Below are 26,907 nucleotides of genomic sequence, written 5' to 3'. Positions count from 1 at the left end.
GCAATACGAGGGTTGCAGAAGTTCCCGGAAGGAGGCATACAAGATGCCATCTGAACGTCTTAGGGGACTCCACTAAGGGATTTGTGTAGGGTTTACTCCTTTGCCGTTTCTTCTCTCGAAGATGTCTTGCGAGGCCATGGGTATGGATTTTTCCTCGGGGTTTACTCCTGAAGCCTTACTCGTGGATGAATATACAGTCGTACCTTGGTTTTCGAACAGAATGCATTCCGGAAGTCCATTCAACTTCTGAAATGTTCGGAAACCAAGGCGTGGCTTTCCATAGGCTCCTGATTGTGCAGGCACACTGGAAACAATGGCAGAAGCCACATCAGACATTTGGCTTCCAAAAAAACATTCAAAAACCAAAACACTCACTTCCGGGTTTTGATTGTTTGGGAGCCAAAACGTATGAGAACCAAGGCGTTTGACAACCAAGGTACAACTGTAACCCCAAGGCAGGGATCTCTTCCCAGGGGGACAAGCCTCATCTGCCCCTCATTTCCCTCTATAGCAGTGTTTTTCAACCTTTTTTGGGCAAAGGCACACTTGTTTCATGAAAAAAATCACGAGGCACACCACCATTAGAAAATGTTAAAAAATTTAACTCTGTGCCTATATTGACTATATATAAAGTAATTTTTCAATTTTTCCCACGGCACACCAGGCAACATCTCGCGGCACACTAGTGTGCCGCGGAACAGTGGTTGAAAAACACTGCTCTATAGCACGTGCAGAAACCACCTTCTTGACTCCATTGGACCCACTATTGGACTCCCCCCAAAACACACACACACACAGGTAGAGAGTGTGTGTATGTGTGCATATATGTGAATGTGTGAGAGCTTTAAAATTGTAAGCAATTATTATCATTTATTTCTCTTGCCCAAGGCTATTTACATACATACATACATACATACATAGTTGTTGTTGGCACAAGTTTGTCTTCGGAGACAATGGAGGAGATACATAATTTTATTTCTCAACCACCTTTCCACAGGTTAAACCATGCTCAAGGCAACTTACAACAAAACAATAGTAGTCATGAACCATTTGCATTTTTCTTCTGTGAACCGCCCTGGTTTCTTGGGATGAAGGGGTTATTTACAAATTTAATGAATAATAATGCCGATAAATAAACCAACCCAAATAATACACGACCAAAACGAACGGTTTCCACACAAACCACCACAAGATCTACAATGAAGATACGAAAAAAACCCTCCATCCTCAACGAAACCACTAAGCAATATCGCCCCCCCCGCTCGAAAACTCGCTTCTCCTCCTCCTTCCCGCGCGTCCATTTATCCCGCCTCTTCCCGCCTTCGGCCCTCGATCCCCGCCTTGCAGCTGTTCATCCCCTCTGCTTCGGTTCCGCCCGGCCTTCGCCACTCGCGCATGCGCACCCCTCCCAGCCTTTCAAAAAAGAGAAGGGCGGAAACAAACAAACACGCACGTACGTAAAGGGGGGCCTTTACACATGCGCGCTCCCTCGCCTCTTCCTTTACGCTTACCGATGGAGGGGGAGGGGGTTCCATGGCGGAAGGTGCCTTTCGTCATCGCTGTCATCATGGCGGCGGCGGCCGCAGCAGCAGCAGCTGGGCCGCGAGCCGAGCGCGAGGACTCCTGTCAACGCCTCCTTGGGCCGCGCGTGCGCAATGGCCCGCCATAGCGCGAGAGAGCGACGGGTAGAGAGGGGAGGGGAACGTTTCCTTTTCCTCCTAAGCTCCGCCCACAGCTCCTCCCTCCCTCCCTCCCCGACTTTCTCCCACCATAGCCCGAGCCAGCCTAGGCCGGAGCGGTGACTGGAGGACCCAGGGGGAGCTCCCGCCGCCGCCGCCACCACCAGTAGCACCACCACCACCACCACCTTCCCTGAGGCAGCCTGCGGGGGTCGGCTTCGCCGCGGCCTACGGCTCAGCTGCCGCCATGCAGATCACCCTGAAGACGCTGCAGCAGCAAACCTTCAAGATAGACATCGACCCTGAGGAGACGGTGCGGCCTGAGGGAGCGGGAGAGCCGAGCTTGTGTGCTAGGCCCAGGCCTGGGCGGCGCGGGGGGTCTGAGGGGGAAGGTTCGGCTGACAGGAGTCGTGGGGTGGCGGGGAGCGAGAGAGAGCCCCTTATCGAGGCCTCCCTTCGGGGCGGTTTTCCTCAGAAGTTGCGGTGGGGGGAAAGTTGGAGGGAGGGAGGCCGGGAAACCGGGGTGTTTGTTTTTTATTGGGGGGTGTTGGTGAAGGAGGGAGGAATCCATTGCGCGGGTTGGTGGTCGGGAGGCCTCTGGGCCCCTCCGGCGTGACGTGAGCCGAGCCAGGCTGCAGGTTCCGTTCCCCGGCGAGGCCTTTGACGTAGGCTCCGTTGCAAGGCGGGGAAGGGGACGTGCTTTCTTCCCCTCCTCCACCGACCTCCCCCCCCCTCCAGGCCTGGGGACGAGGTGACTCTCTTTGCAATCTATAGTCGATGCCCGTCCAGCTGTATATCTGCCGTGCAAGGGACTCTAGAGAACGGTGGTTGGAGCGAGGGACAGAGCGGGGGCTGGTGGGTGGCTCTGGCGGCGTCCTCGAGTGGGGCTTTGCCATGACTGTGCATTATTTCGCTTCGCATGAGGAAGGGGCGTGTGCGAGTTGGGTGCCTGCTGGCTGACTGGCTTGCTTGGCTGGCTGCCCGCGCGCGCGCGCTCCCGCCCTCTGGGTACGCAGCGGGAGAAAGGGCCCGTGTCCGTGAGAGGTGGGCAGGCAGCGAGAGGGTATGCTAAGTGGGTTTTTTGTTTGTTTGTTTGTTTGTTTTTGGAGCGGGGGTTATTTCTTCCTGAAGGTTAAATGTTTCCCGCTTGTGGAGCGATCCGTGCTTTTCCTGGTTTCGGTTGAATCAGAAAAGGACGCGCTACGCATCGAAGTGTAGACTGCAAGGGAGTTGTTTCTTTTATATATATATCTCTCTGTGTGTCTCTCTTAAAGTTTATGCGCGGTTGCTAAACTGGTGTGCCTAGTGCTGGAGAAAATAGGAAGATGCAGGCTCCTCCATAGACTGCTCCAAATGGTTATTCCAAGCCAAACCCTCCTTACATTATAAGTAGATAGCAGAGGAGCAATCTTTGCACTCGCATATTAAAATGCTTATTGAGGCAGTGTGATGTAAGTGTTGGGATGTGCGTTTTTCCTCTCCCTGGTGTGAGCTGTATTGATTTGTCTCTTCAGAAAGGTGATTAGGAAGCAGGAATGTTATTCTGTTGTTGGTTAATAGTGACACTTTATGCAGCCTTGGTGAGCTGAATGCTGAGCCTTTTGGAGAAAATGGGGAAAGGTATGTAGACATATTACACTTTGTGACATTTGAGCTATAAGTGGTCAATGAAAGTGAACCTATATTGTCACACAATTTTTTTAAAAAATGTTGCTCCCTTCAAATTAGTATGTGTGGGGTAGATACAACACCCTAACATTCTGCACTGAGCTGTGCTCTATGTCTTTCCACTACTCTTTCCAGAGTTCTTGTCTCTCACTGTGGTACTTTCATCACAGAAAGCACACTTTCTGAAAACTTGTAAGGAAGGAAGTTGTATACAGTTACATTAGAAACTTGACCCTTTAAAAGCTTAATGTTTTCTTTGCATACCATAAATTATAGAGAATCTCGGCAAGAAGGTAGATGTTGCAAGTCATTCCTTAAAATTGCAAAATGTGCAGGAAACAAATAAATTTGAAGACATTGTTTTGATGTATTTTCCTTGGACTGTACCAGACCTCTCCTTTCTTTCCCATCCCCACAAACAAAACAACCGTAATTGCTCCAGAGGGTCTTTCAATCCTCTGGAGAAGATTTTGTGGGTGGTGGGGCTGCATGGGAAAGAGAACCATAGGAAAGGGAAGTCTCATTGGCACTGTGGAAGTCTGTTCCGCATGCAGACTAACAAAACTGGGTGTTGCTCTGAGAGTGCAGTTTTCAGCTTTAGTAGTATATTTTGTGTCAAAACTATCTTGAAACCTTTCTTGGTATATCTCTACAACCATGTATCTATAGATAGGTTAAGTAAGCATATAAAATAACCTAAACTGTAGAACATCCGGTAAAGGTAAAGGGAACCTGACCGTTAGGTCCAGTCGCGGACGACTCTGGGATTGCGGTGCTCATCTTTCTTTACTGGCTGAGGGAGCTGGCGTACAGCTTCCGGGTCGGGTCATGTGGCCAGCATGACTATGCCGCTTCTGGCGAACCAGAGCAGCGCACGGAAACACCGTTTACCTTACCGCCAGAGCGGTACCTGTTTAGCTACTTGCACTGCATGCTTTCGAACTGCTAGGTTGGCAGGAGCAGGGACCGAGCAACGGGAGCTCACCCCATCGCAGGGATTTAAACCTCTGACCTTCCGATCGGCAAGACTTTAAAAATTACGATTAGATGCCCCTTTCTGAAGTAATATAGAATATGGCTGGCTGTCATGAAGGATGGTTCTGTCCAGTTTTTCCAGTCAGGTTTATGTGCAGCTCCATTGATACTGCTTCATATTTGCTAAAATGCTTCCCCAACCAACTGGGTGCTTGTATAATAGTTACTATTACACCTTTCCTGAAGCCACCCTATAGCCTTACATTTGCAGATTTATTACCAAGGAAGGTGGCGGTGGCACTGGTGGGAAGTTGGGACAAATCTGGCATACCTGTAGCTATGAAAGATTTTTCCATAGACAATGTTGGTTTTGGATGTAGCAGTTGTGTTCTTGGCTTTGCAAGCCAAACGGATGAATCAATAAGATCTCAAAACGGTTCTAATCCTTGTGCTTGGAAGGTAGAAAATGTATCAACATTGCTTTGGAGTATGGCGAATGATGTATTTTTGATCTTCAGTCATCATGAACTCGTTGGTTGTCTTTAGGCAAGCTACTATCTCAACCTCAATTACCGGTATTTTGTTTGTCTGTACTTTGAGGATCATATTGTACTATTGTATGAAGTTGTTAGGATTACTAGGATCAATGGAGAGTACTTTGAACAGTTAACGTTTCTATTGTACTTTTTCAAATTGATGTTTATATGGAGGAGAAATTATGTGCATGTATTGTGTGGACTGATTTCAGTCACCAAGAAAAAGTGCTGATGGGAGTTAGGATTCTTGCAAAATCTGGAGGACCACAGGTTCCTCATCCATGCACTAGGTCTCATTCTTCTGTAATATGAGGATAATGTTGAACTACATTACGGAATTGTTGTAAGCATGACATGGCTATAGGTTAAGTGCTCATGGCACTAGTCAAGTAAATACTATTTGGCTAAACTGTGTTCTTGCATTGTTGGTACTCACTCCTTGTAGCATTGCTTAAACTTTATTTGAAGCCTTGGGAATACCAAATGTACATTGAAGATGTGGGCTAAAAATCATTGAAATAGTATACAAACTCCTGGTTTGGGCAGGTGGGGGGTGGGGAGCAGTTCAACCGAGCAACATGTTGATAAGGCTAAAAACGTTTCACCACACTGCAGTATTGGAACCATTGACATTTAAAGGTTGATTGAATGTTTTCTGCTGGTCTGTAGATTGCTGCAGGCTTCACCTCTATGATCTCTTTTGCATTCTGTATTTAGAAGTGTATATTTGGAAAATGCCATTTTGATTAGCTGTAGATTTCAAGAAATATGAAAGATACACCAGTAATTTATTGCCTACTTCATGGCTTTTCTTGGAGTCCTTCAGTGGTTCTGTGTTCAGCTAAGGAAAACACAAGGTGGATACAGTTTTTCTTAGTAACTTTGTATATTTAAGCCAAGGCTGGTGATAGCCAATTGCCTGGTAGTCCGTGTTGAGCAAATTTGTCATTCAGATAATTTCATAAAAATCCTCATGGCAAGGAGCACTCTCAAGAGCTCTTTTGTTTTAAAGGGTGATAGAGCAGGCACTATTTCCTGGGGTTCTGATGTTTACTTCACAGGCATCAAATAGAGTTTTATATAATAAATGCAAATTATAAAACACATTGCATTGTAACAAAATATGTTCAACACGTTGGAATCAAGATTTATCTTCTAATTTGATGTGCAAATTAATGTTAACTATTTAAACTTCTAGCATGAAGTAGGAACCCCATGTAAATAAGAAGTGTCTAGCCCTCTGCTTGATTATTTTCCTCATTCTCTAATTTATCTGTCTCAGACTTGAAAGCCACATTAAAGGTAAAAAGGTAAAGGTAAAGGACCCTGGATGGCTGTCTAGTCAAAGGCAACTATGGGGTGCAGCACTCATCTCGCTTTCAGGCCGAGGGAGCCGGCGTTTGTCCACAGTTTTCTGTGTCATGACTAAACTGCTTCTGGTGCAACAAACACTGACAGAAACCAGAGCACATAGAAACGCCATTTACCTTCTCGCCACAGCGGTACCTATTTATCTACTTGCACTGGTGTGCTTTTAAACTGCTAGGTTAGCAGAAGCTGGGACAGAGCTACGGGAGCTCAACCCATCACGTGGATTCGAATTGCCAAACCTTCTGATTGACAAGCCCAAGAAGCTCAGTGGTTTAGACCACAGTACCATCCGCTTCCCTCAGTGAATCACCTCATTCACTGTAAGGAGGATCCACCTTGCTACTCCAGCAGATTATGTCATTGCTTGCTCCTATTCAATATGTATTTACCCCTTCACTGCAGCACAGCAAACAGGTGCTAAAATAGTGTTGAGAAGTACGTACTACAAAATGTCAAGAGAAGGGGTGTGTTACTGACCACAAGGAGTCAGCAAAGGGAAACGGGCAACACTGCTCACTGGCCAGTGTCCTGCCCATCATAGCTTGCAGTACTTTTGGCCAGCAAATACATTTTCTGGAAACTGGACAACTCATGAAATTGTTCAGGGTAAATGTTAAGGAATCTAATGTTCTGGCTCTGTTCAGTTGTATTCTGCATTGTATCTAGTCTTTCCTATTTGCTACCAACCAGTATTAGAAACTCAGATATATAAGCTAATAGCCAAATGGCACCTTGATTTGAACCTAGGTTATGGTCATCACAATGGACTGTTGAGTCAACTCCACCCTCACTCCACCCCCAGTGAACATCAAATAAAACAATCTACCACTGCTGCTTAGTAAACATAAGATTGCAGGCTTAATAAATGAAAATCTTTGTAGAATGAATGGATCTGCAAAATCTTTTCCTGACTGTTATTTTTATCTCAAAATTATGGGACAGTTTTACTTTTTCAGGGAATAGACTTATGCATGGCTGTTCAGATGCTATTCAGGTCACTTTCATCAGTGTTCATTTACAAGTTTTTGTTTCCTTCATTTGTGCTTTACAGTCCTTTCAAGGACATGTTCTTTCCAGAGGCAGCTTCTAAGTATTTAGCACCCAAATTACAGAAGTTAAAAACATGCAGCATTGCAGTTAGGTGACCATGGTTTTGAACAAAGGTAGGGATGATGCTGGAACGAAGATAGCTAAAAGTATATGCTTGGCAGTTGTTTGTCATTTTCTTTCTGGCAAAACCACGAATAATTATGCAGTAAAGTTCTTAACTTGTGCAGAATTGAAAATATACTTGAATTGCCTCAATGTAAAGTTGAACTTTCAGATTTTTCATCTGATATTATTAATCGTTTGTTGGTCTCTGGTACATTGTACCTTCTTTTACTTTGATGTGAATTTCTTATATGGATTGATTTGATCCATGCCTCCTGGATTAATGCCTGGATTGAAATTTAGTTTTAAGTGTTCCTGAATGCTCTGAAGCTGTTCTCTGTTAAGTTTTGAGAGAATGTTTTAAAATACTTGTTTAAACCATTAAATTTGAATACTAATAATGTGGAAATATGTTGGAACAGAACTGTGGGTGAGCATTTGTGAAAGTTACTAGGACTGGAGATGGACTCATCCATCCTTGGTACTAAGCCTACTGCATGCACTAATCTGGACTCCCACCCATCTAAAATATGAGATCAGCAAGTAAATTGGATGGCAGAAGGAAAGGGGTAAAATTCCTATTGCCTGGCAATACAAGCTTCTTAGGCATGCTGCCATGAAGTATAAAGGTGTAAAGTCATCAATGGCATTCCTGAAAGGTCTTCTCTTCTCATATCCCCACTCCCTTGGCAGATTGACAGTCAAATTAAAACTCTTCCTGGTCATGGCATTTTGCTATTGTCAGCTTGTACTACATGCTACTGAATGAATATGCTTTTGTCATGGGAAGGGAAATTGCATCAGACTTCTTATTAATAAAGATCTGGACTTTATTAATAAAGATCTAGTTACTCTGAATGTTGATGAGTACTTCTGGCACTATTGCTGCCTATGCATTCCTGAGACTGAAGGACAACATGCTGCATTAAATAGACTTGTATAAGCTCAGTGCTTTAAGTTAATACTGTGGAATCTTTGGGCCTTCATGTGGTATAAATTCAGACACAAAATTGTACCAAAAAGCTTAAATGCACACGAAAAATGTACCATATTTTTTATTCGTTATCTGCTGTTGTCCTATTTTATTGTGGTAACTTCTTAATTGAGTTGTGGGGGTTGATTATTTTCTCTTGCAAATGTCATTGACCACTTCAGGCATTTTTTGTGAAGAGGCAGGATGTATATATTCACTTTTATTAGTGACCAATACACAGTCAAGAGCTCCACACTAATGCACAGGGTTTTGTGGTTCTTGAAACGTAATTGCCATCTTGAATTCTCAGATTTTTATCCTTGACCACTAAAATAGCATTAAGGATCTGACACTTGGCAAAAGGAAGAGAAGAACACTGAAACTGAGAGAGCATGCCACATCACCCTCTTGTGGACTGCTACATAGATTCGTAAAATGAATCTATGAAAATGGGTGGATGTTGATGGCAAAGTATATCTGGGCAAACTCCTTTAGCACACGCTTCATCCCTCTAACTGATGACATGCCCACCTGTCAAGTTTGGTCCATGATTCTGGTCTGTGGAGCCAAAAAGGTTCCCTACCGCTGGACTAGAGTTTTAGGTTTGCATGTGGGATGTGGGAAACAAATTCCTATTCAGCTTCACTGAGTAGCTTACCGTATTTTTCACTCCATAAGACACACTTTTTTCCTCCTGAAAAGTAAGGGGAAATATCTGTGCGTCTTATGGAGCGAATGGTGGTCCCTGGAGCTGAATTGCCCAGGGTCCAATTATTTGTCTGGAAACTGTAGAAACGGCTCCCTTTCCTTAAGGAGCTGTAGAAATGTGAGTTGAACCCCATAAAAATGGGGCTTTTCCTCTTTGCTTTTCCCCCTTTGCAAAAAAACTGCACAAATCTGAGCTGATCCTCAAAAAAGGGCTTTTCCCTTTGCAAAAAAGCTGCAAAACTTTGAGCTGATCCTCAAAAACCCCCAGGGTTTTTCCCTTTGCAAAAAAGCTGCAAAACTGATCCTCATTTTGAGCTGATCCTCAAAAAAACAGGGCTTTTCCCTTTGCAAAAAAAGCTGCAAAACTTTGAGCTGATCCTAAAAAAAACACCAGGGCTTTTAGAGGAGGAAAACCAGAAAAATATTTTTTTTTCTTGTTTCCTCCTCTAAAAACGAGGTGCGCCCTATGGTCCGGTGTGCCCTATGGAGCGAAAAATACAGTAATTTGCCTTGCAGAATTTTTAGGGTAAAGTGAGACCCTGAGCAGAAGGGTGGGGGTACAAATGTGATTAATTTAATCTGTGTCCTATGGGCTGAACATTTTGAAAGTTTAAACTGAAGTGTTGAACATAGGTGTGTATTTAATGCTTGGATTACATGTAATCTTTTCACTTGACACAATTATCTGATTGTTGAAGAATTACTAATGCAGAAAATGCTTCCAGCCGAGCAGGAATGGACACCTGTGGCTCTCTAAGATGTCTCTTAATTTCCAATCATCCCTGGCCATTGGCCATGCTGATTGGGGATCATGGGAGTTGTATTTCCTCAGCATATAGAGGGCCACAAGTTCCCCATATGCAATAGAGGAAACAAAACTTTGTATCACAGACAAAGAACGTTGCCATCACAGGTGTCCTAATGTTTATATATATGGATATATTTGAAAACACTGTTCATAAGAGTACTAACTAAACTTTCTAACTAAACTGTTGTAGGTGAAAGCATTGAAAGAGAAGATTGAATCAGAAAAGGGGAAAGATGCTTTTCCAGTAGGAGGCCAAAAATTAATATATGCAGGTAATGTTTTTACACATATAAATTATTTCTAGGTGTTACTGTAAGAGGAACAAAAAAAGTTGGCAGGTCACAAAGAGCTCTATCCATCCGATATGAGAAGCTTTTCAATCTTATTGGGGAGGGATTTAGGCACATACTTAACTCTCTTCTTACTACCACAGGCTTAATAAATGTTTAATTTTGGGCTTGATCACACCCAAAGAAACCAAGAGTTAATCTCTTGGGTAATATATGGAATTGATAGAAGAATTCTCCTTGATCAATGTTTTCCCAGAAGAAAGAATTTGTATATGGCTAGGAATTCAGTTTCCTTTTGGACTTAACTTGTTTTGCATCTGATGCTTCAGCTAGATTACAGTAATCTACAGCAGGGTTCCCCAAACTAAGGCCCAGGGGCCATATGCAGGCCAATATCCTTCTGAATGCGGCCCGTGGACGGTCCGGGAATCAGCGTGTTTTTACATGAGTAGAATGTGTCCTTTTATTTAAAATGCATCTTTGGGTTATTTTTGGGGCATAGAATTTCGTTCATTTTTTCTCCCCAAAATATAGTCCAGCCACCCACAAGGTCTGAGGGACAGTGGATCGGCCCCCGGCTGAAAGTTTGCTGACCCCTGATCTACGGCATTTATATAGCATATTCCAAAAAAGCACTTTACGTACATAATCTCAGTTACCTACCCTTACAACAAGTTGTCACTAATTGATAGTGAGATATAAACACTGAAAGGGATAAATGGAACAATTTATGGACAAAAGCACAATATAAACCTCTGCCACCAACTAGTACAGAAGATTCACTTTAAATTGTTGCATGGATTTATAACTGAGCTATTGGGCTTATATAAAGAGAGAGCCAGTGTGGTGTAGTGGTTAAGAGCGGTAGACTCGTAATCTGGTGAACTGGGTTCGCGTCTCCGCTCCTCCACATGCAGCTGCTGGGTGACCTTGGGCTAGTCACACTTCTCTGAAGTCTCTCAGCCCCACTCACCTCACAGAGTGCTTGTTGTGGGGGAGGAAGGGAAAGGAGAATGTTAGCCGCTTTGAGACTCCTTTGGGTAGTGAAAAGCGGGATATCAAATCCAAACTCCTCCTCTTCTTCTTCTTCTTCTTCTTTTTCGCTCAGTTATATTGGAGAGGATGCCAAATTATAGATACATACCAACAGATGTGGGAATTATAGAAGTTTTTAATCTCACATTTAAAAAACAGAAACAAGCCCGTTTATTTAATAAGTTTTCTAGAACTGACTCACATTTTCCTTACTGCCACAGCTACTAAAATGGAACAATAGTGTTTTCTCAGGTGGAAACAGATTGGAAAGAACTCAGTTCTGCACTAAGGCAAGCTTTACCATCAGTACAAGCATTTCAACTCTCCAGAGAGCATCCTCACTTTCCTACTGCATGCTATTCTGGATGTTCTCCTGTGTGTGCCCCTGAGCCAGTTCCTAGGAGCGGGGGGAAGCCTTGTTGCGCAAGTGGAAGTCCTTGTGCAGGACTTCCATTGATGGGACTCCAAAGGTGAATCCTGCCCTGAGATAGGGAAAGGTTCGCTTCTGTGTAGAGAGCAGCCCTAATTCCTGTGTATCTACTTATCAATGTAGAGATATGTTTCTGTCTATCACATTAGCAGTTGTTTTCTGTTAACTCATTCTTCAGCAATATTGTGGCTACAGTACAGACAACTGCCAGAAAGTGAGAAGTGGCTGTCCTTTAAAGAATCCCTCCTTTTGTGAGTTGCTGGCTAAAAATTCCTGGTGTGTATTTGGGCTAGCTTAGTGTACTAGGCTGACTTAATTAGGTTTAAAAATTTGCTTTTCCTCTTTAATATTCAAAATCAATTAAGCTGGAAAAGGTTCTACTGTAGACTAGTTAAATTGTTAGAGCAAAGGGAAGCTACATTGTAAACAAGCAATAGGACTCATAGGTGAAATTCAATACAAGGTTGGAATTTTTTGAATGACTGCTTTGACAGAAACTACGAAAGTCACTGAATGGACATAGTGTGAAAAAAGATGACTAGGAGCTACACAGTGTTAACTTGTAGCATGGGGAGCTTAAATGTTTTATCACCCCATAGTAGCCAGGAAAAGTGACGCACATGGAGACATTGGATAGAATCATTTGTCTGGAGGTTGCAGACAACTGACTTCATGTGCTGCTACCGTAGCTACCGTATTTTTCCATGTATAAGACTTAAGTTTTTTTCCTAAAAAATGTCAAAAATTAGGGGGCATCTTATACTCTGGGCCATCTCCCTCCATTTTCTTAAATCTGAGTCCTCAAAAATAGGGGGCGTCTTATAGATGGAAAAATATGGTATGCTTAGCTAAATGACTATCACCATTTGACTCCATCTTTAGATTTCTACACAGAGTAAACACATTGCAATTGCATTTATGGGATCATATTAAATGTGAAGAAAAACTAACATGAATGCCTTTTTATTTTTCTAGGTAAAATTCTTAATGATGATACTGCTCTTAAAGAATACAAAATCGATGAAAAGAATTTTGTGGTGGTTATGGTGACAAAAGTAAGTCTCAATGTAATCAGTAATATTCTGGCGTGGGTGGCTCTTAAATTGCTCTTAAATTGTTCTTTATTGACTTGTAACATAAGAATACAGGCTGTTGGTAACTTTTATCCTGAGGTTTTCTAGTTTTGTAATATATTAAGAGAATATTCAGCACTATAATAACAGAAAAAACAAGAATATTGAAATGTATACTATAAAGGTATGTGAGAATTTGTTTGCTGTGAAGTGCATGCAGCAGTGGTGAATATATTTTTCAAAAATGTGGAAGTAGCTAAATTTTACTTAATAACTCAAGAGTTTATATTCTCTTCACTCTCACATCTCTTCATCTTTATCTAAATCACTGTTAAGTGTGATTTTTCATTATCTCAAATACTGGTATCCTAGACAATTCTAATCAGATCCTCCCCTGTTTGTCAGATTAAATTGGAGCAGATAGTAGATGGGCAGCTGACAACTGAAAACTGTCCACCTTTGAGACACATTATGTATTACAATTGACTGCATGATGAAGCTATATTTTGATGTCAAGGTTATGATGGGATGTGTTGAAAATTGTCAGGTTAAAAATGATCTGCCTTGCTAGCCTTTCCCCACCTGATTTTGGAGGATGGGTCCTTGACTGACTCCAGTTGAGGCTGCTGAACAGACCCTTGGGTTAGGGCGGGGGTTGTCAACCTGGTCCCTACCGCCCACTAGTGGGCATTTCAGGATTCTAGGTGGGCAGTAGGGGGTTCTACGGCACAAGCTGAATCCTCCTTCCATTGAGCACTGGTGAGTGGTAAGGAAATTTTACCATCAAGAAAGATGCATTAGTGGGCAGTAGGTATAAAAAGGTTGACTACCCCTGTATTAGGATATAGTTTAGGGTTTTTTGTTGCCATTGTTGATATTAATCTTTTGGCATCTCTGTTTTTAGATCTTACAGTGTATCTGGAAGTTGTTCAATTTGGTTGTGTACTTTTTGATGTGTTTTGTTTTATTGTTTGAGTACTTTTGTTATTTCGTAATTATGTAAATCATCTTACCTTGTAAGCTGCCTGGAGCATAATTTTAAATATGGTAAGGTGGCCTACAAAAGATGATGATGAAATAGAGCAATGACTCTGCAGCTTGCTGTAATGTGCATTTTGTTGCTTGACTGGTAACAGTCTTTCTTTTTCAGTTTGTCTATCTGAGAATGTGGCCTCCTCAAGGCCACTAAAAATAGCAATGAACTAAACCCATAACCAGAACTTGGTGGCCATATTATCTGTGTCTGTTTGAATATATTGATGACTGACGTTTTTCAACAATGGTTAAACAGGATTTTGCTGATTTGCTTTTCAAATGACCTGATTGTGTCCCTGCTGCAAAAAGGTTTTCTTTACTGGCAGGCATTTAGCTTACTGTATAGATCTATTCAGGGATGGTTTGATTGTTAACCCTTTCCACATTGATTTCTCCTGCTTTGTAAACCCCACAAATACATCCAGTAAAACCTGTATGGTGCTGGAAGATTCAGATCAGATTGGTTGGCTCACACCATCACTATTTGTGGATGCTCTGAAACATACTCAATATCCATTCAGTAGAAGTTTGGTAGTGAAGGGCCAGCCGTCTTTCAGGGGAAAATACCTGCCACCACTGATCTTCATATTATAAAAATGCCCCAAAAGTTTGAAATAAAGTCAACAGTTCTTGGAACACAGTTTGAAAACTACTGCTCTGGTAGCAACAGCATAACCATATTTATGTGATTGGGTTTAAATTGTATTTCTAGAATAACTGCACAGTTTTTTTTAAGAATGTTGAAAAGAACAAACTTAAGGTATTGCATGACACATGCAGTAATACCAAGTGACACAAATATGTGCGTGATGGTTTTCTAGCCATAAAGGGTTAAAGCCAACTAAGTTTTTATCTGTGTAGACCCACTGAAATTAATGGATCTAAATTTACTCATGCTCATTAATTTCAGTTGGTCTAATCTGAGTAAGACTAGTATTGATACAGCCTGTAATGAATATTTATATTCAGATACATCACAGGTCGTCTCATCGCTTTGCATTGACCACATCATTGCAGTTTTAGTAATTCCAAGGGGCTACTGTTGTGTGTAATATCTTTTGTGCAAAATGGCTGTTTTCGCTATGCTAATGCAAACCCATCAGATTTCTTTTAGACTGTTACATATGCTCATGAGAAGCTAACACTGCAGCAGGCATATGGAGTGATATAAATCAGCATTTGTGTGGTGGATGTAGCTTCCAAGATGAGCTCCGAGAGGTGTATGAAAACGGCCAATCACTGGTGCATGCTAAAAATGAAAAAGGGTGGCTTGTGAATTTGATTCATTTAGATTTCTTTGTTTTATAGCCCAAAGCAGCTGCTGCTCCAGCTCCATCCCCAACTACAGCCCAGCAGTCAAATGATACCACCACTACTGTTAGTTCTTCTACGATAGCTGCTGCAGCCCCCAAACCTACACCTGTTCCAGCTTCTGCTCCTACACCAGTTTCAGCACCTGCAGCAGCTGCCCCAACACCAGCTGCAGTGGCTTGTGAACCTGTGCCTGTAAGTGCTCCTCTAGAAGAGAAACCAGCAGATAAACCAGTAGAGACACCAGCTGCCATTAGCCCAACATCTACAGACAGGTATGAGCAGATTATTAGAAACCAGAGTCTTGTTTATTATCACCACATACTAAATTTGGCACTAGGACTTCTTGGAGGGCATCAAAATTGCTGAAAAAGAGAAATACTAATTTTCAACCCTGCTACATGCTTCCTTCCAAAAATCCTGTTTTATTTTTTAGAAAATCAATGCTTCAGTATAGAGCACCAGTGCATTTTTACCTTGTACAAGTCTTTTTACTGACTTCTGAAAATGGTTAATATGCCACATTGTAAAATAACAACAACAACAACAACAACAACAACAACAACAATTTATTATTTATACCCCGCCCATCTGGCTGGGTTTCCAGTTGAGTTACTGTGTGAAGTTGTCAATATGTTGTTAACTTTGAGCTTTTGTTTATGTTTGTTAATAGAACTTATACAACAGTAGCTTGCAAGTATACTTAAGGTGATTCTGCAATAATTACAATATGGCAATGTAGCTTTTCCACAGCATGAACCAAAAACAGTAGATTTAGACATGTTCTAGTTTTATTAAGTATTTCACTAGAGTGCAAGTTGATAGGTTGTTAAACATTTCCATTTCCTCCCCTGAAAAGTGATTAAATGATGCACCAAAGGAAGCTACTTGGAAACTGGGCATGAACATCAGTTCAGCCAGTTTCAGCAAACAATGAGTCAGTCTGAGAGTTAGTAAAATTTGTGTGCATTTGAAGCTTGACCCTTGGTCAGATGTCAGTAGACTACAACTACAGAATGTGCCACTCGCATTATTTTGTACTTTACCCTCATATCCCTGGTTGAATTTCTGTTGTGAGCAATCAAGCCAATACCTGTAATGGTGGGTGCTAGTCCGTATTTTTCTTAATCCATTTAGTGTCTCCATGGATTGTAACTACTGTGGGAAAGGAAGTTTGGACAACTTGTACTAGCAGCATTTTGTTTGGGTAAAAACAGATGTATATATTGCAGACAAACAATTTTTGATTATTCATAAGCAAAATTATAATATAAGCCCCTTGAACTCTAAGCCACATGAGCCTTTTTAAAGGAAATGAGTGGTTTTTGTTCTGTTACAGTACCACAGCTGATACTTTGCGATCCAATCTCTTTGAGGATGCTACAAGTGCACTTGGTAAGTATTTTCTGATAGTTTGAGTGCCTCTTCTATGAAAGACTCGCAAAAAGCACTGCTTGCACCCTACTTCAGACATTAGTGTTGTAATTCAAAAAGTGTGACACTGAAATGTCAGCGTTAGTGAATATTTTAATATTTTAATATGGCAAGTGAGTTTATCTGCAGAGAACCCTATGCAGAGAACAATCTCCATTCTTATTAAACAACAAACTTTACGTGCACCTCCTGGTTTCACTATCTTGCCTTTCTTAAATCTGTGTCAAAAGCACATGCTCCAAATTAATTGCAAGCTATATAATTCAGCAGTCAAAGTTTACAGCTATTAACGTTGGTAGTTTTATAAGATGACTATTAGATTTCTGAGGGGGAGTTGGAGGAGGGAGACAGTATGTCCCCAGTACTAACTACTTTTTGAACATGTTTTTAACCATAGGGATGAAGGCATTTGTAGAATTTAAGGGGTAAATACCAGTTGTCTGCTGCCAAGATGGCAACTCTAGAAATGTAGAATAATATGTATCCAATTTCATTCTGAAGTGTTCAAGGGGAATTGCCTAATTGATCAATTTTATTTATTAATTAAGTTCTTACTTTGCTTAGCCAATTACTTACAGGGAAGTTCCAATTGTAAGGTGTGGAGGGTTGCTAGGGTAGGGGAATGGGTAGGATCAGTAGGGGGATCTGATGATAGAGAGCTTATTGTTGGTACTGAAAGCTGCCCCGAGTGGTTGGGGCAACCCAGTCAGATGCGGAGGGTATAAGTAATAAATTATTATTATTAAATTATTACTGCTTTTCTAAAACTTTTCTATCTATGTTGTTAAGAAGTACTTCTGGAAAAACGAGGGCCAAGTATTGATATCTGCTTTATGTATTGAAGATTGCTGCAGAGAATCCTGTTGTACTATGGATCTGCCTCCACACCTCTCTCTCTTTTTAAAACAGTATTGGCTAATAATTCTCAATTACAGTTGGTCACTTGAATAGCTTTTGCATTAAGTTTCACATTTCAAAAGTAAAAACAAAAAACAAAACTGACCAGCATCTGTCTAGGAAAAACACCTTTTTAGCCTTGTACATCAGATGGCTTTCTTAAGCCATAAGTTATTATAATTAAATAATAACTGCAGCAAAGAGTGGATATTTTGACACCTTCCCTCCACCTTCTTTAAATCTGCATGTTTCTTTCATCTTAATCTTTGTTCCTCTGATCTTCCTAGTAACAGGTCAGTCCTATGAAAATATGGTGACTGAGATCATGTCGATGGGCTATGAGAGAGAGCAAGTAATTGCTGCACTGAGAGCCAGCTTCAACAATCCTGATAGAGCAGTGGAGTATCTTCTGATGGTGAGCATATTCTTTTGATATTCAAAATTTCTTGTTATGCCTTATGCCACTGACTTTCGGTGTGACACAGTCATTAACAGAAAGAAAAACCAAAGGTTGGGAGGTGAATAAAAACTGAAAATAAAACATTACAGCTGACCTATTATTTTTCATTCTGCTGTTAAAACAAATCCATAATCCAAATTATTGCAGCTCTCCTTACTGTTTTAAAAAAATGTGTAGCCTTTTTGATCTGTCACTGCAAGAAAGAAGGATGCTTTGGAAATGGCAAATATATGAGAAATGAGTTTAGATCCAGAAAGAAGTGTATGGAAAAAGTGTCTGTTATGCTCAGGCAGATCTGGCAAGCCAATCTGATATGGCCAATAGAACCAGTCTTCTTTCTCTGACCTTTAATGAAAGCAAGTTCCTTCACAGGGATCTTCATCTCCTTAGGGCATGTACAGTTAATGTGAGCTTCCTTTTTGCAACCAACATCGGCAGGGCAGGGTAGTTTCTTATATCCTCACTGCTTTGTTCTCTTAGCAGTAGCCCATACCTCATAACGTCTCAAGAGTTGGGAGTTCAGAGGGCAACAACTCTCTGCCAGTTCCAATTAAGTTGCTCATATGTGTGAATGTCCCTAGTCTTGTTCTCTGTTTAGAAGCCATTGTAGGTCAATCCCTACTGGTTAGGATGGTAGTAACACAGACGGGCAAGCAATTTTTAACACACTGATGAAGATTCTTCAGTCTGTGAAATAAATAAATAAATATAGCTGCTGTTCAAATTAGTGAATTTTATATATATATATATATATATATATATATATGTGTGTGTGTGTGTGTGTGTGTGTGTGTGTGTGTGTGTGATTGTAATATACAGTTTAATATATATAAAACATATAAATATTAAAATAAGATTAATGTATAATGTAACTGCAAGTAGTTGGCAATCATTTTTAATCATTTTTATGTGATTTTACACACTTTTTTACAAAAAAATTAATAGGACAAGTTTAAAATTATTGGAAATTATACAAAAACTTTTAAAATATTCAATATTTCTTATGCAAAACTAAATTATATTAAATTAACCAAAATATCTTTTGAATTCCTAAGTCACGTTGCGGCTTTTTAACACCCCTCATTTTTGGAATTTGAAAGTTGAAAGATTCAACACTCCCTGATTGACCATGCTGATGGTATTTGTAATAAAAAAAACAACCTCCAAAGGGCTGCAGGTTCCCTATCCTGAGAATATATAAAGGTGACATCTGAAACTTGGTGTTTCTTTTACTATAAAGTGTACAAGTTGTCTCCAGAAGCCATTGCCCACTCTTGAACCACCTATTGCAAAATCATTTGTAAAGTTCCCTACCTGCAATATATTGGTGACCTTGGCATTGCAAAATATCTGAGTATTTATTAAATAAAATGGTTGGGCAAGGTTTCATAATCATTTATGGGAGACTACTTGTAAGCTGTCTGCTTCTACTAATTCAGCTGTTTCTATCTTAAGATCACCACTGGTAAAGTAACGTCCATACATTTAATCCCCTTTGTGTCAGTTCTAGATAGTAAAATGTTATAACCCATTTTTGTATAGATTACTTTTTGTTTTAAGTCAGGTCAAGCTGAGCAGAATTGCTTATGTGGGAAGCTAAGTCGCTGCTTGTTTAGCTGTGGTCATGCCTCTTCGAGAACAGGCATGCTAAGTTTTCAGTTAACTATAATGAAGTGCAAAGTACTTTCATGGAAGGGGGAAATGGAGGCACAAACTCTTTAGAATGAAAATGCTAATTGTGTAAAAGAATTATACTGTGGAAGATATGCCTGCTAGTTGCTTCCATTCTAGTTTGAGTGTTCAGCAACTCCAGCCCTTTTGTTCTCTTACGGGGGAAGAAACTTCAGCTGAGATCCCAGGTCTCTCAGACTTTCAAATTTGTGTATCATAGGCATTGTGTATCGTCGCTGCATCTTAATGGCCATGTATCTTTCTGTACACAGTAAAACATTTGTACATTTAGCTTAGGTCTGCTGGCTGTTATTTACCTGAACTTCTTTGGTATGGCATTGATTAGCTCTGTGTTCCTACTTCATGATTTTGGTCTTGGTTTGTCTTTGCACACTTTTCCGAAAAGGCTGGTGTGGCTTAAAATGTGAAAAGTAACCTCAGTTGCCAAAACAGTCCCTGCAACAGCCAAGCTTCACACCGATTGTTTCTGCATGGCAGAAGGCTTTAAGCATAAAACAGGAAAGCTGCAAATCCTTGCCTCTGCTGGGCCACCCACCAGCCTTGGGACCTAGATAGCTATGCCAACCTGCCCTCCCACCTGTATAATTGACAATTTGATTGTGGATGAGGTTGCCTGACCTGGCATACATCACCAAGACTTGGGTGGATTAGCTGCCCAGGTCTGACCTCTTCCAGCTGTGCTCCGTCAGGTACTTAGTGCAGCACCAGCATAGATTGGAAGGATCACAGTGTTGCTGTCACTTACATAACTTCATATTCCTCAGAAAAGCCTTTACACTTGGGCTACAGTTTCAAGGGTTTGTACCTGATACCAGATCGTGGTCAGAACATGGTTCCTCTTAGTGTCCTCTTACTGCCCACCCCATTGCCCAACAGCCTTCCTACCTGAGCTGGCTGAGGCAGTCTAGGGTTTGGTATTGGAGAGCATCAGTCTGGGACTGCCTTGGTTAACCTCAGTTTCAAAAATCTGTTGCCATGAAGTGTGAGGCTTTGTGAGAAGAACAGGCCCAAATCGCCCTTTGGTTCAGGGTATTAGTTGAACAGTTCTTCATATCTTGGCCACAGGTTTTGCTTTATTAAAACCAACATCCCTTTAGTTGGATTTGGATGTAGCATTCTTAGTATTTTTCAAAGCCCCGAGATTCTGGAAGCTAGTCCTCTGACCTTCAGTTGAAACTCTCTGCATGCAGATCTGCTTGTTTTAAAATATGGCCTGTCTCAAATGGTGCAGGAAGTTGGAGGTGGAGGGGGAACAGTTTCAGAGAAGTGGAATTTTATCCAGCACTTGATTTGGACTTGTATGTCGCCTTGTATGTCACCTATTACAGCGAATGCTGATGATCTTTGACAAACATTGAGTGTCTGATAACGAGAATATACTGGGGATATTTTACAGTCGTCTAAATGTGACTCCATGAATTCACTTGTGTATTTCCAAGAAGTGGCCAAATATATGTCCTATTTTAAGCCACTAACAAAAATATGACTGTGGACCTCACTGGAACATAAACACTTTGCCATTGCCCAGCAGCACTTTACACACTATGCCAGTTTGGAAGGCTTGTTAATTCTTATTTCTTTTAACATGACTGTGTTCATTTTAGGGTATCCCAGGAGACAGAGAGAGTCAAGGAATGGCTGACCCCCCTCAAGCAGCCAGCACAGTAGCTTCTCCATCTTCAGCAACAGCAGCAGCAGCAGCTGCAGCAGCTGCAGCAGCAACTACCACAACCACAACTACTACTAGTTCTACAGGAGGTAAGGTTTCCATACTCGAAAAGTTCTGCAGAAATCCATTGGATAGTTCGATTTGGATAATGTGGTTTTATGCACACTCCTTCCCTGTGACTGCTTCCCTTAAGACTTTTCCATAGTACATGTCTGTAGAAGCAACTAAATTTCTGTTGCAGTCTGTCTTGGAAATCAGTTCTAAGCAGACTGATTAATAAATATTTTTTCACTTGGTAATAACTGGTAAAATACAACTGACCGCCAACATGTATCTGAAACATTGAATTTTTTGGGTGTGGGTGTGTGGAAAGCAAATACTTGATGCCATTTAGAATGAGCTAAAATGAACTTAGTACTGCAGAGGTTCAGCTATTATTAATACATTGCTTTGCAGGCTTTCAATGTACGTTGAAAATTTCACACTTGGAAAATAGGTTCCTCCTTGCTCCTATGAGCTTTATAGTGGTTTTTCTACATCAAGACAAAATATTAAAAGTTTTTATAAAATTTATTGCTCTACTTTAGATTTTGTAGGGCCTGATGCCTGACTGTTGGTCTGATTTTTGTTTATAAGTGAAATTATATTATTTTATTTTAAAAAATATCCCTTGTACACTAGACAATAAGCATGGTGTTCACATAAAAATTAGCAATTTGCTTTGTCATGTACCTCAAACCAGAAACTGAGGAATTATTTTAATCTCTGACTTGTCACTTTGAGTAAGAAAGTTCTAAGACTTGGGAGTTAAAGACATGTCAACCCAATATGATTCAGGGCACCATACCTGTTGAAAAGGGCTTTTGGGAGGGAGGATAACAACTACCATGATATTCCATGGTAAAATATTTAATAAATATTGATTTTATATGCATGTGTAGATATATAAAAAAAATCTACCCACACCTTTTTCATTTTCAGGACACCCACTTGAATTTTTACGAAACCAGCCTCAGTTCCAGCAGATGAGGCAAATTATTCAGCAGAATCCATCTCTTCTGCCTGCATTGCTACAGCAAATAGGGCGGGAAAATCCTCAATTATTGCAGGTGACTTTTAAAACATTTTGGGTTGTCTCTGTGGTTTCAGGTGGTTTATTTATGTGCATGGGGAGAGGGAGGCAGTAAAGTTGATGAGGCACATTAACTTCCGTTAACTTATTTAAATTTAAAGCATGTATAAATATATCATTGTAAGGCACTCCTGTTTATTACTTGTCAGCATTTTAGATTGCATTATTAGTACAAACAGAAGTGGTTGTGCTTAAGGCTATTGGTAGGAATGAATATGCTTTATTTCAGTGTATTGTTTGCTTTTGTCCTCCCATGCACCACAGCAAATAAGCCAACACCAAGAACATTTTATTCAGATGTTAAATGAACCTGTTCAGGAGTCTGGTCAAGGGGGCGGCGGCAGCGGTGGCGGAGGAGGAAGCGTAGCTGAAGCTGGAAGCCGTCACATGAATTACATTCAAGTAACACCTCAGGAAAAAGAAGCTATAGAAAGAGTGAGTGCAGCATTTTTGTCTCTGTGTTCTTGAAGTGGAGAATAGCTTCCTGTTCTCTGTTACCATACCTTCTATTTCCAAAGCTGAGAGCAGGAGTATGTAGCCATAGCGGCATCGTTTTGTGCCCCTATCTGATAGTGTGGTTTTCTAGGTCTGGTAGAAGTTCCTGGTAGCATACATCAAATCAGCATGGTCTTCCTGTAAGGCTGAAAAAGTATAGTGAATCCTTCTCTCTAGAAGACCACTGGTGGTATTTAGTATACCGGTGGATGTGTCTTAAGGGCTAGTCCAGAGCTTTCCAAACTGTGTGTTGTGACACATTAGTGTGTCAGCTGCAGTGTGTAGGTGTGTCGCAAACACTCTCCACGCTCCTTCTGGAGCTAGAAAGGGGTTAGTTTAACCTTCAGTTTGCTAGTGAAACCGAAATACTGTTGCAGAATGGTGCATATCTAAAAACTGTGTCACCAACATGAAAAGCTTGGAAAGCTCTGGGCTAGTCTTTTATTGGTAACTGCTTCTCACCAGGGTCGGTGATGGATCTTGAGATGATTAGGTGAGTTGCAGGTTGAAGCTTACATGTAGTCATTCCCAGTTGCTTCTGCTTACCTGACATTGCTGTGAAGCGGCCAGAACATGCAGTTGACTCACATTGAAGCTACAGGGACCCAGCCTCAGCCTGAATGGATGCAGACTGTTCCTGAAGATGTAGCATCTTGAAAGTAGAACTGTGGACAATGCAATTATGGGTACAGCAGTTATGGAAAGTAGTGACCTTGGTTGGAACTGATCCTGATGCCTGATCCAAAGTCCCTAAGGTGGACAAAGCAGTCTTCCTTGACTGGGCAGATGTTCCCAGTGAGAGTGATAATGTTTGCCTGTGGCTGGTCTGGGTCTGTTCGGGTACCATTGATTGATAACATTGATGCCACTGCAATCAGGCCAGCAGTTGGATTTCTCCTACTTAAAAAGGAGGCTGCCAACTCACCATACGGCATCATCCTGGATTTTATTCCTGAGCTCCTGTTGAAATACTTCAAGGTATTCATTTTCTCCCCGCCCCAGATGGCGTAGTGGTAGTAACCTCACTGACATATCTCAGACAGCCAGGTGAAAATGGCATCTTTCCAAAACTCTTGTGTGAGTCCAGTACGGGTGTCGTGAGATCCAAAAAAATCTATGAAAACTGCAACTTCCTCACCTGATCTGAATTCTGCTCCTCTTACTCTTGGATGCTTTCTGTGAAGAGCTGAGGGATGCCTTGGGTTGCAAATCCTGCAATTCCATATTAAAAAACAATGACATACCATCCAGAGTCTTCACTGCTGATCAATCTATCCTTTACCCTGTCAGTTGTGCCCGAAAATTGAGAGCCCAGGAAGCAAGATCTCAGGATCTTTATTGTGGGTCTGTCAAGCCTGCCTCAAAAAAGCATTTGTACAGCATGTATGTACAAAGACCAAGTTGGCAAAACCAAGTTGGTTATTGTTTTTATTTTGGGGTGGGGGTTGTGAAAGCATCTGACTTCATGGCACCATGTGGATTGCAAATTGGGTGTTTGTACAGAAGGTACTAATTAATTTGTAGTCATGAGGTGCAAATTGCAGGCAGTCGTTTCTTATGGGCAGTATTGATTAGTGATTGAAAGGTCACAGAGGTTTTTTCCTCCTCCATGGCTGTATTGCTGTGCTATAAGGAGTCTGAACTTGTTAACCTTTCTGGTTTTACATTGCTTGATTTACCTATGTGAACATTTTTCTTTTATTTATTTCAACAATTGCTGTGTATCCCTATTTTAGTAATAATAGTGATAGTAGTAACTGAAGCTGCCTGCCTTTTGTGGGAGGAGTGGAGAAGGGAAGGGGACCTGTTGCTAGGCAGAGGTAGGAGCAATTTATTTGGACAAAGTGCCAGCAAATGGCAGCCGAATTATCTACCTGGAATTTATGCTCAACAAGGAGGCTTGTGCCTGAAATGTGAATTCTAATACCTATTTCCATCCTACAGTTAAAGGCGCTAGGATTTCCTGAAGGACTTGTGATACAAGCATATTTTGCATGTGAGAAGAATGAAAACTTGGCAGCCAACTTCCTTCTACAACAGAACTTTGATGAAGATTGAAAGGGAGAGACTTTTTAAAATCTCACACATCACACCAGTGCATTACACTTACTGTTCACTGGATTGTCTGGGATACTTGGGCTCATATCCATGATACTTGGTGTAAGGTTGGGGGGGGGGGAGGGAGAGAAAATATTGAAAGGACACAAGGAAAGACAAGCACATCTGCTCTAAATTGGCAGGTGTAGCAGATTGAAGTGTAAAATACTATACAACCAAAAACCAGCTTTTTTTGCAGATAATTAGTTCCTTTCTTCTATAAATTGTAAGTTCATGCCCCCTCCCCCAGGTCTTCACTCTTTTAGTGTACTAGCTCCCAAAATTAGTGTGGTGCCCTGCTTTATTTCTTTTTAATTAACATTGGTCTTGGAGATAGCAAAGGCTACCTAGAATCAACAGTCTGTATTTCATGATAACACTGGATAATGGCTTCATAAATTTAAGGAAAAAATATATTTGAATAAACGTTAAAATATGCCAAAAATGTAGGTGGTGGGTTTTTTTGCTGCTTCGGATGTATCTAATTACGGCAAGAGGCCCATTATTTCACATGAAGTGCTGGATTAAAAATTCAAATTAAACAACTCATTGTTTTAGATTATTGATCATTGATTTTTGAGGTATGTTCTTTTCCCTGCCCCCTTCCTTTCATAATAAATGGAGAGGCTATATACACAAAGATAAACTTAGACCTTTTTTCTTTTAGGCAAATACTACAAGTTAACTGAATTACTGCTTACTTCAGTGTTGGGTTACAGTAAAGTTTGGTGTTTTTTTTAATGAACAACCATTGCATGTTTTGGGTTTGATGTATCCCTTTTTGTGAATTGAGCACTTTTTTATTGCCAATGAAGAAAATGTAAACTCTCCATCCTTGTGAAAGTATTTATGAAGAAATCAAATTCCATCCTACCTATATTTTGTTCAAAGTGAAATTGATCAATGAATACAGCTGCAAGTATTTCAAAACTAGGTGTCTTAAATGCTTGTAATCTTATAGTTTCAATCTCTGGGACTCTAAAGGCTATTGTCATTGTATTGCTTTAAAAAGGACTGTAATGCTCCAGTAACTTGCCTTCTCTTCTGTTTTAAAAGCATTGTGAAAATATTTTGCTCTTGAAGAGATGTTCAGAACATGGGAAAATAGATGAACAATCAAGTTATTGGATCCCTAAAGATTATGCACACACCCCCTTTACTTCCTATTAAAAGTAACATCTAATTGTATGATTTTGAGTGTTTTTTCTTACTGACAAAGAGATACTTTCTCTATGTTTGATTACCCTGAAGTGGTTCTGTATAGTCCCCCCGCCCCCAAATTACTGCTTGAAAATACTGATTATGTCAATAAGGATCAGTCCCTGGGCCAAATCAGGCTGCCTGTTTCTAAAACCAGATACAGTGGGCCCTCTGGTTATGAATTTAGTTCGTTTCAGGGGTTTGTGCGCACCCCGAAAAATCCGTAACCGGAGACGTCGCTTCTGCGCTCGCGCGTAGTGTGATGGAGCACTTCTGCACATGCGCACAGAGAGCTTCTGCACATTCACGAGCAGCAAAACCCGGAAGAATACACTTTCGCAACCTGAAGATTACATATCCAGAGCGGTACGTAACCCAAGGGTCCACTGTATCTACAAAAGAGTGGCAGGCATTACATTGGGGTGGTCTTGTACACATATTAGGGCTTATTTCAATGTGAAGTAAGTGCATGGAATGCCATGAGTTGGATTTTTCAAAAGCATACTTTCTGCCACGTTTATTCTGCATAACTTCAGCCTAATTTACAAGCAGTAGACGTGCTCAAGCTCTGGACTGTACCACTTCAGATTGCGGATAGAAAATTGTTTTTGAAAGCTCTGCAAAAATGCATTTGGCTTTATTTTTAAAGCTTGTTATATCAAACAACACAATGTTACTTCTGTAGCAGTTTCTCTTAAGGGAATAAAAATAATAATCTGATATCTTCATGCTCTTGAGAAAACTCTTTTTTGTATATTTTATAGAGCTAAGAGAGCCCTCTACTGGC

General features: G+C 40.9%; 1 protein-coding gene across 3 annotated transcripts; it reads left to right on the top strand.

The window, feature by feature from the left end:
* Nucleotides 1-1,751: 1,751 nt before the first annotated feature.
* RAD23B (RAD23 homolog B, nucleotide excision repair protein) lies at nt 1,752-26,108 on the top strand. Of its 3 annotated transcripts, none has more exons than XM_033174007.1 (10): nt 1,752-1,992; nt 10,061-10,142; nt 12,601-12,680; nt 15,042-15,319; nt 16,384-16,439; nt 17,669-17,790; nt 21,132-21,285; nt 22,178-22,305; nt 22,575-22,763; nt 24,768-26,108. In XM_033174007.1, the coding sequence occupies exons 1-10, from the start codon at nt 1,927-1,929 to the stop codon at nt 24,879-24,881; spliced, it is 1,269 nt and encodes a 422-aa protein (XP_033029898.1). In that variant the 5' UTR covers nt 1,752-1,926; the 3' UTR covers nt 24,882-26,108. The 3 variants fall into 3 exon arrangements, with proteins under 3 accessions (XP_033029898.1, XP_033029896.1, XP_033029899.1); XM_033174005.1 differs by having other exon boundaries at nt 1,753-1,992; nt 17,663-17,790; XM_033174008.1 differs by having other exon boundaries at nt 1,754-1,992; nt 17,663-17,790; nt 22,593-22,763.
* The last annotated feature ends 799 nt before the right edge of the window (nt 26,109-26,907 follow it).

Source organism: Lacerta agilis, chromosome 16, assembly GCF_009819535.1.
Source record: "Lacerta agilis isolate rLacAgi1 chromosome 16, rLacAgi1.pri, whole genome shotgun sequence".
In the NCBI taxonomy this organism is placed as follows: domain Eukaryota; kingdom Metazoa; phylum Chordata; class Lepidosauria; order Squamata; family Lacertidae; genus Lacerta; species Lacerta agilis.
Note: the sequence above shows the minus strand (reverse complement) of the source record. Positions and strands in the feature narration are given on the sequence as shown.

Coding starts and splice junctions, on each gene's coding strand:
- RAD23B (XM_033174005.1), top strand. CDS start 1,927: ATGCAGATCACCCTGAAGACGCTGCAGCAGCAAACCTTCAAGATAGAC. Junction 12,681..15,041: donor TGGTGGTTATGGTGACAAAA/GTAAGTCTCAAT, acceptor TTTGTTTTATAG/CCCAAAGCAGCTGCTGCTCC. Junction 22,306..22,574: donor AAAATCCTCAATTATTGCAG/GTGACTTTTAAA, acceptor TGTTTGCTTTTG/TCCTCCCATGCACCACAGCA.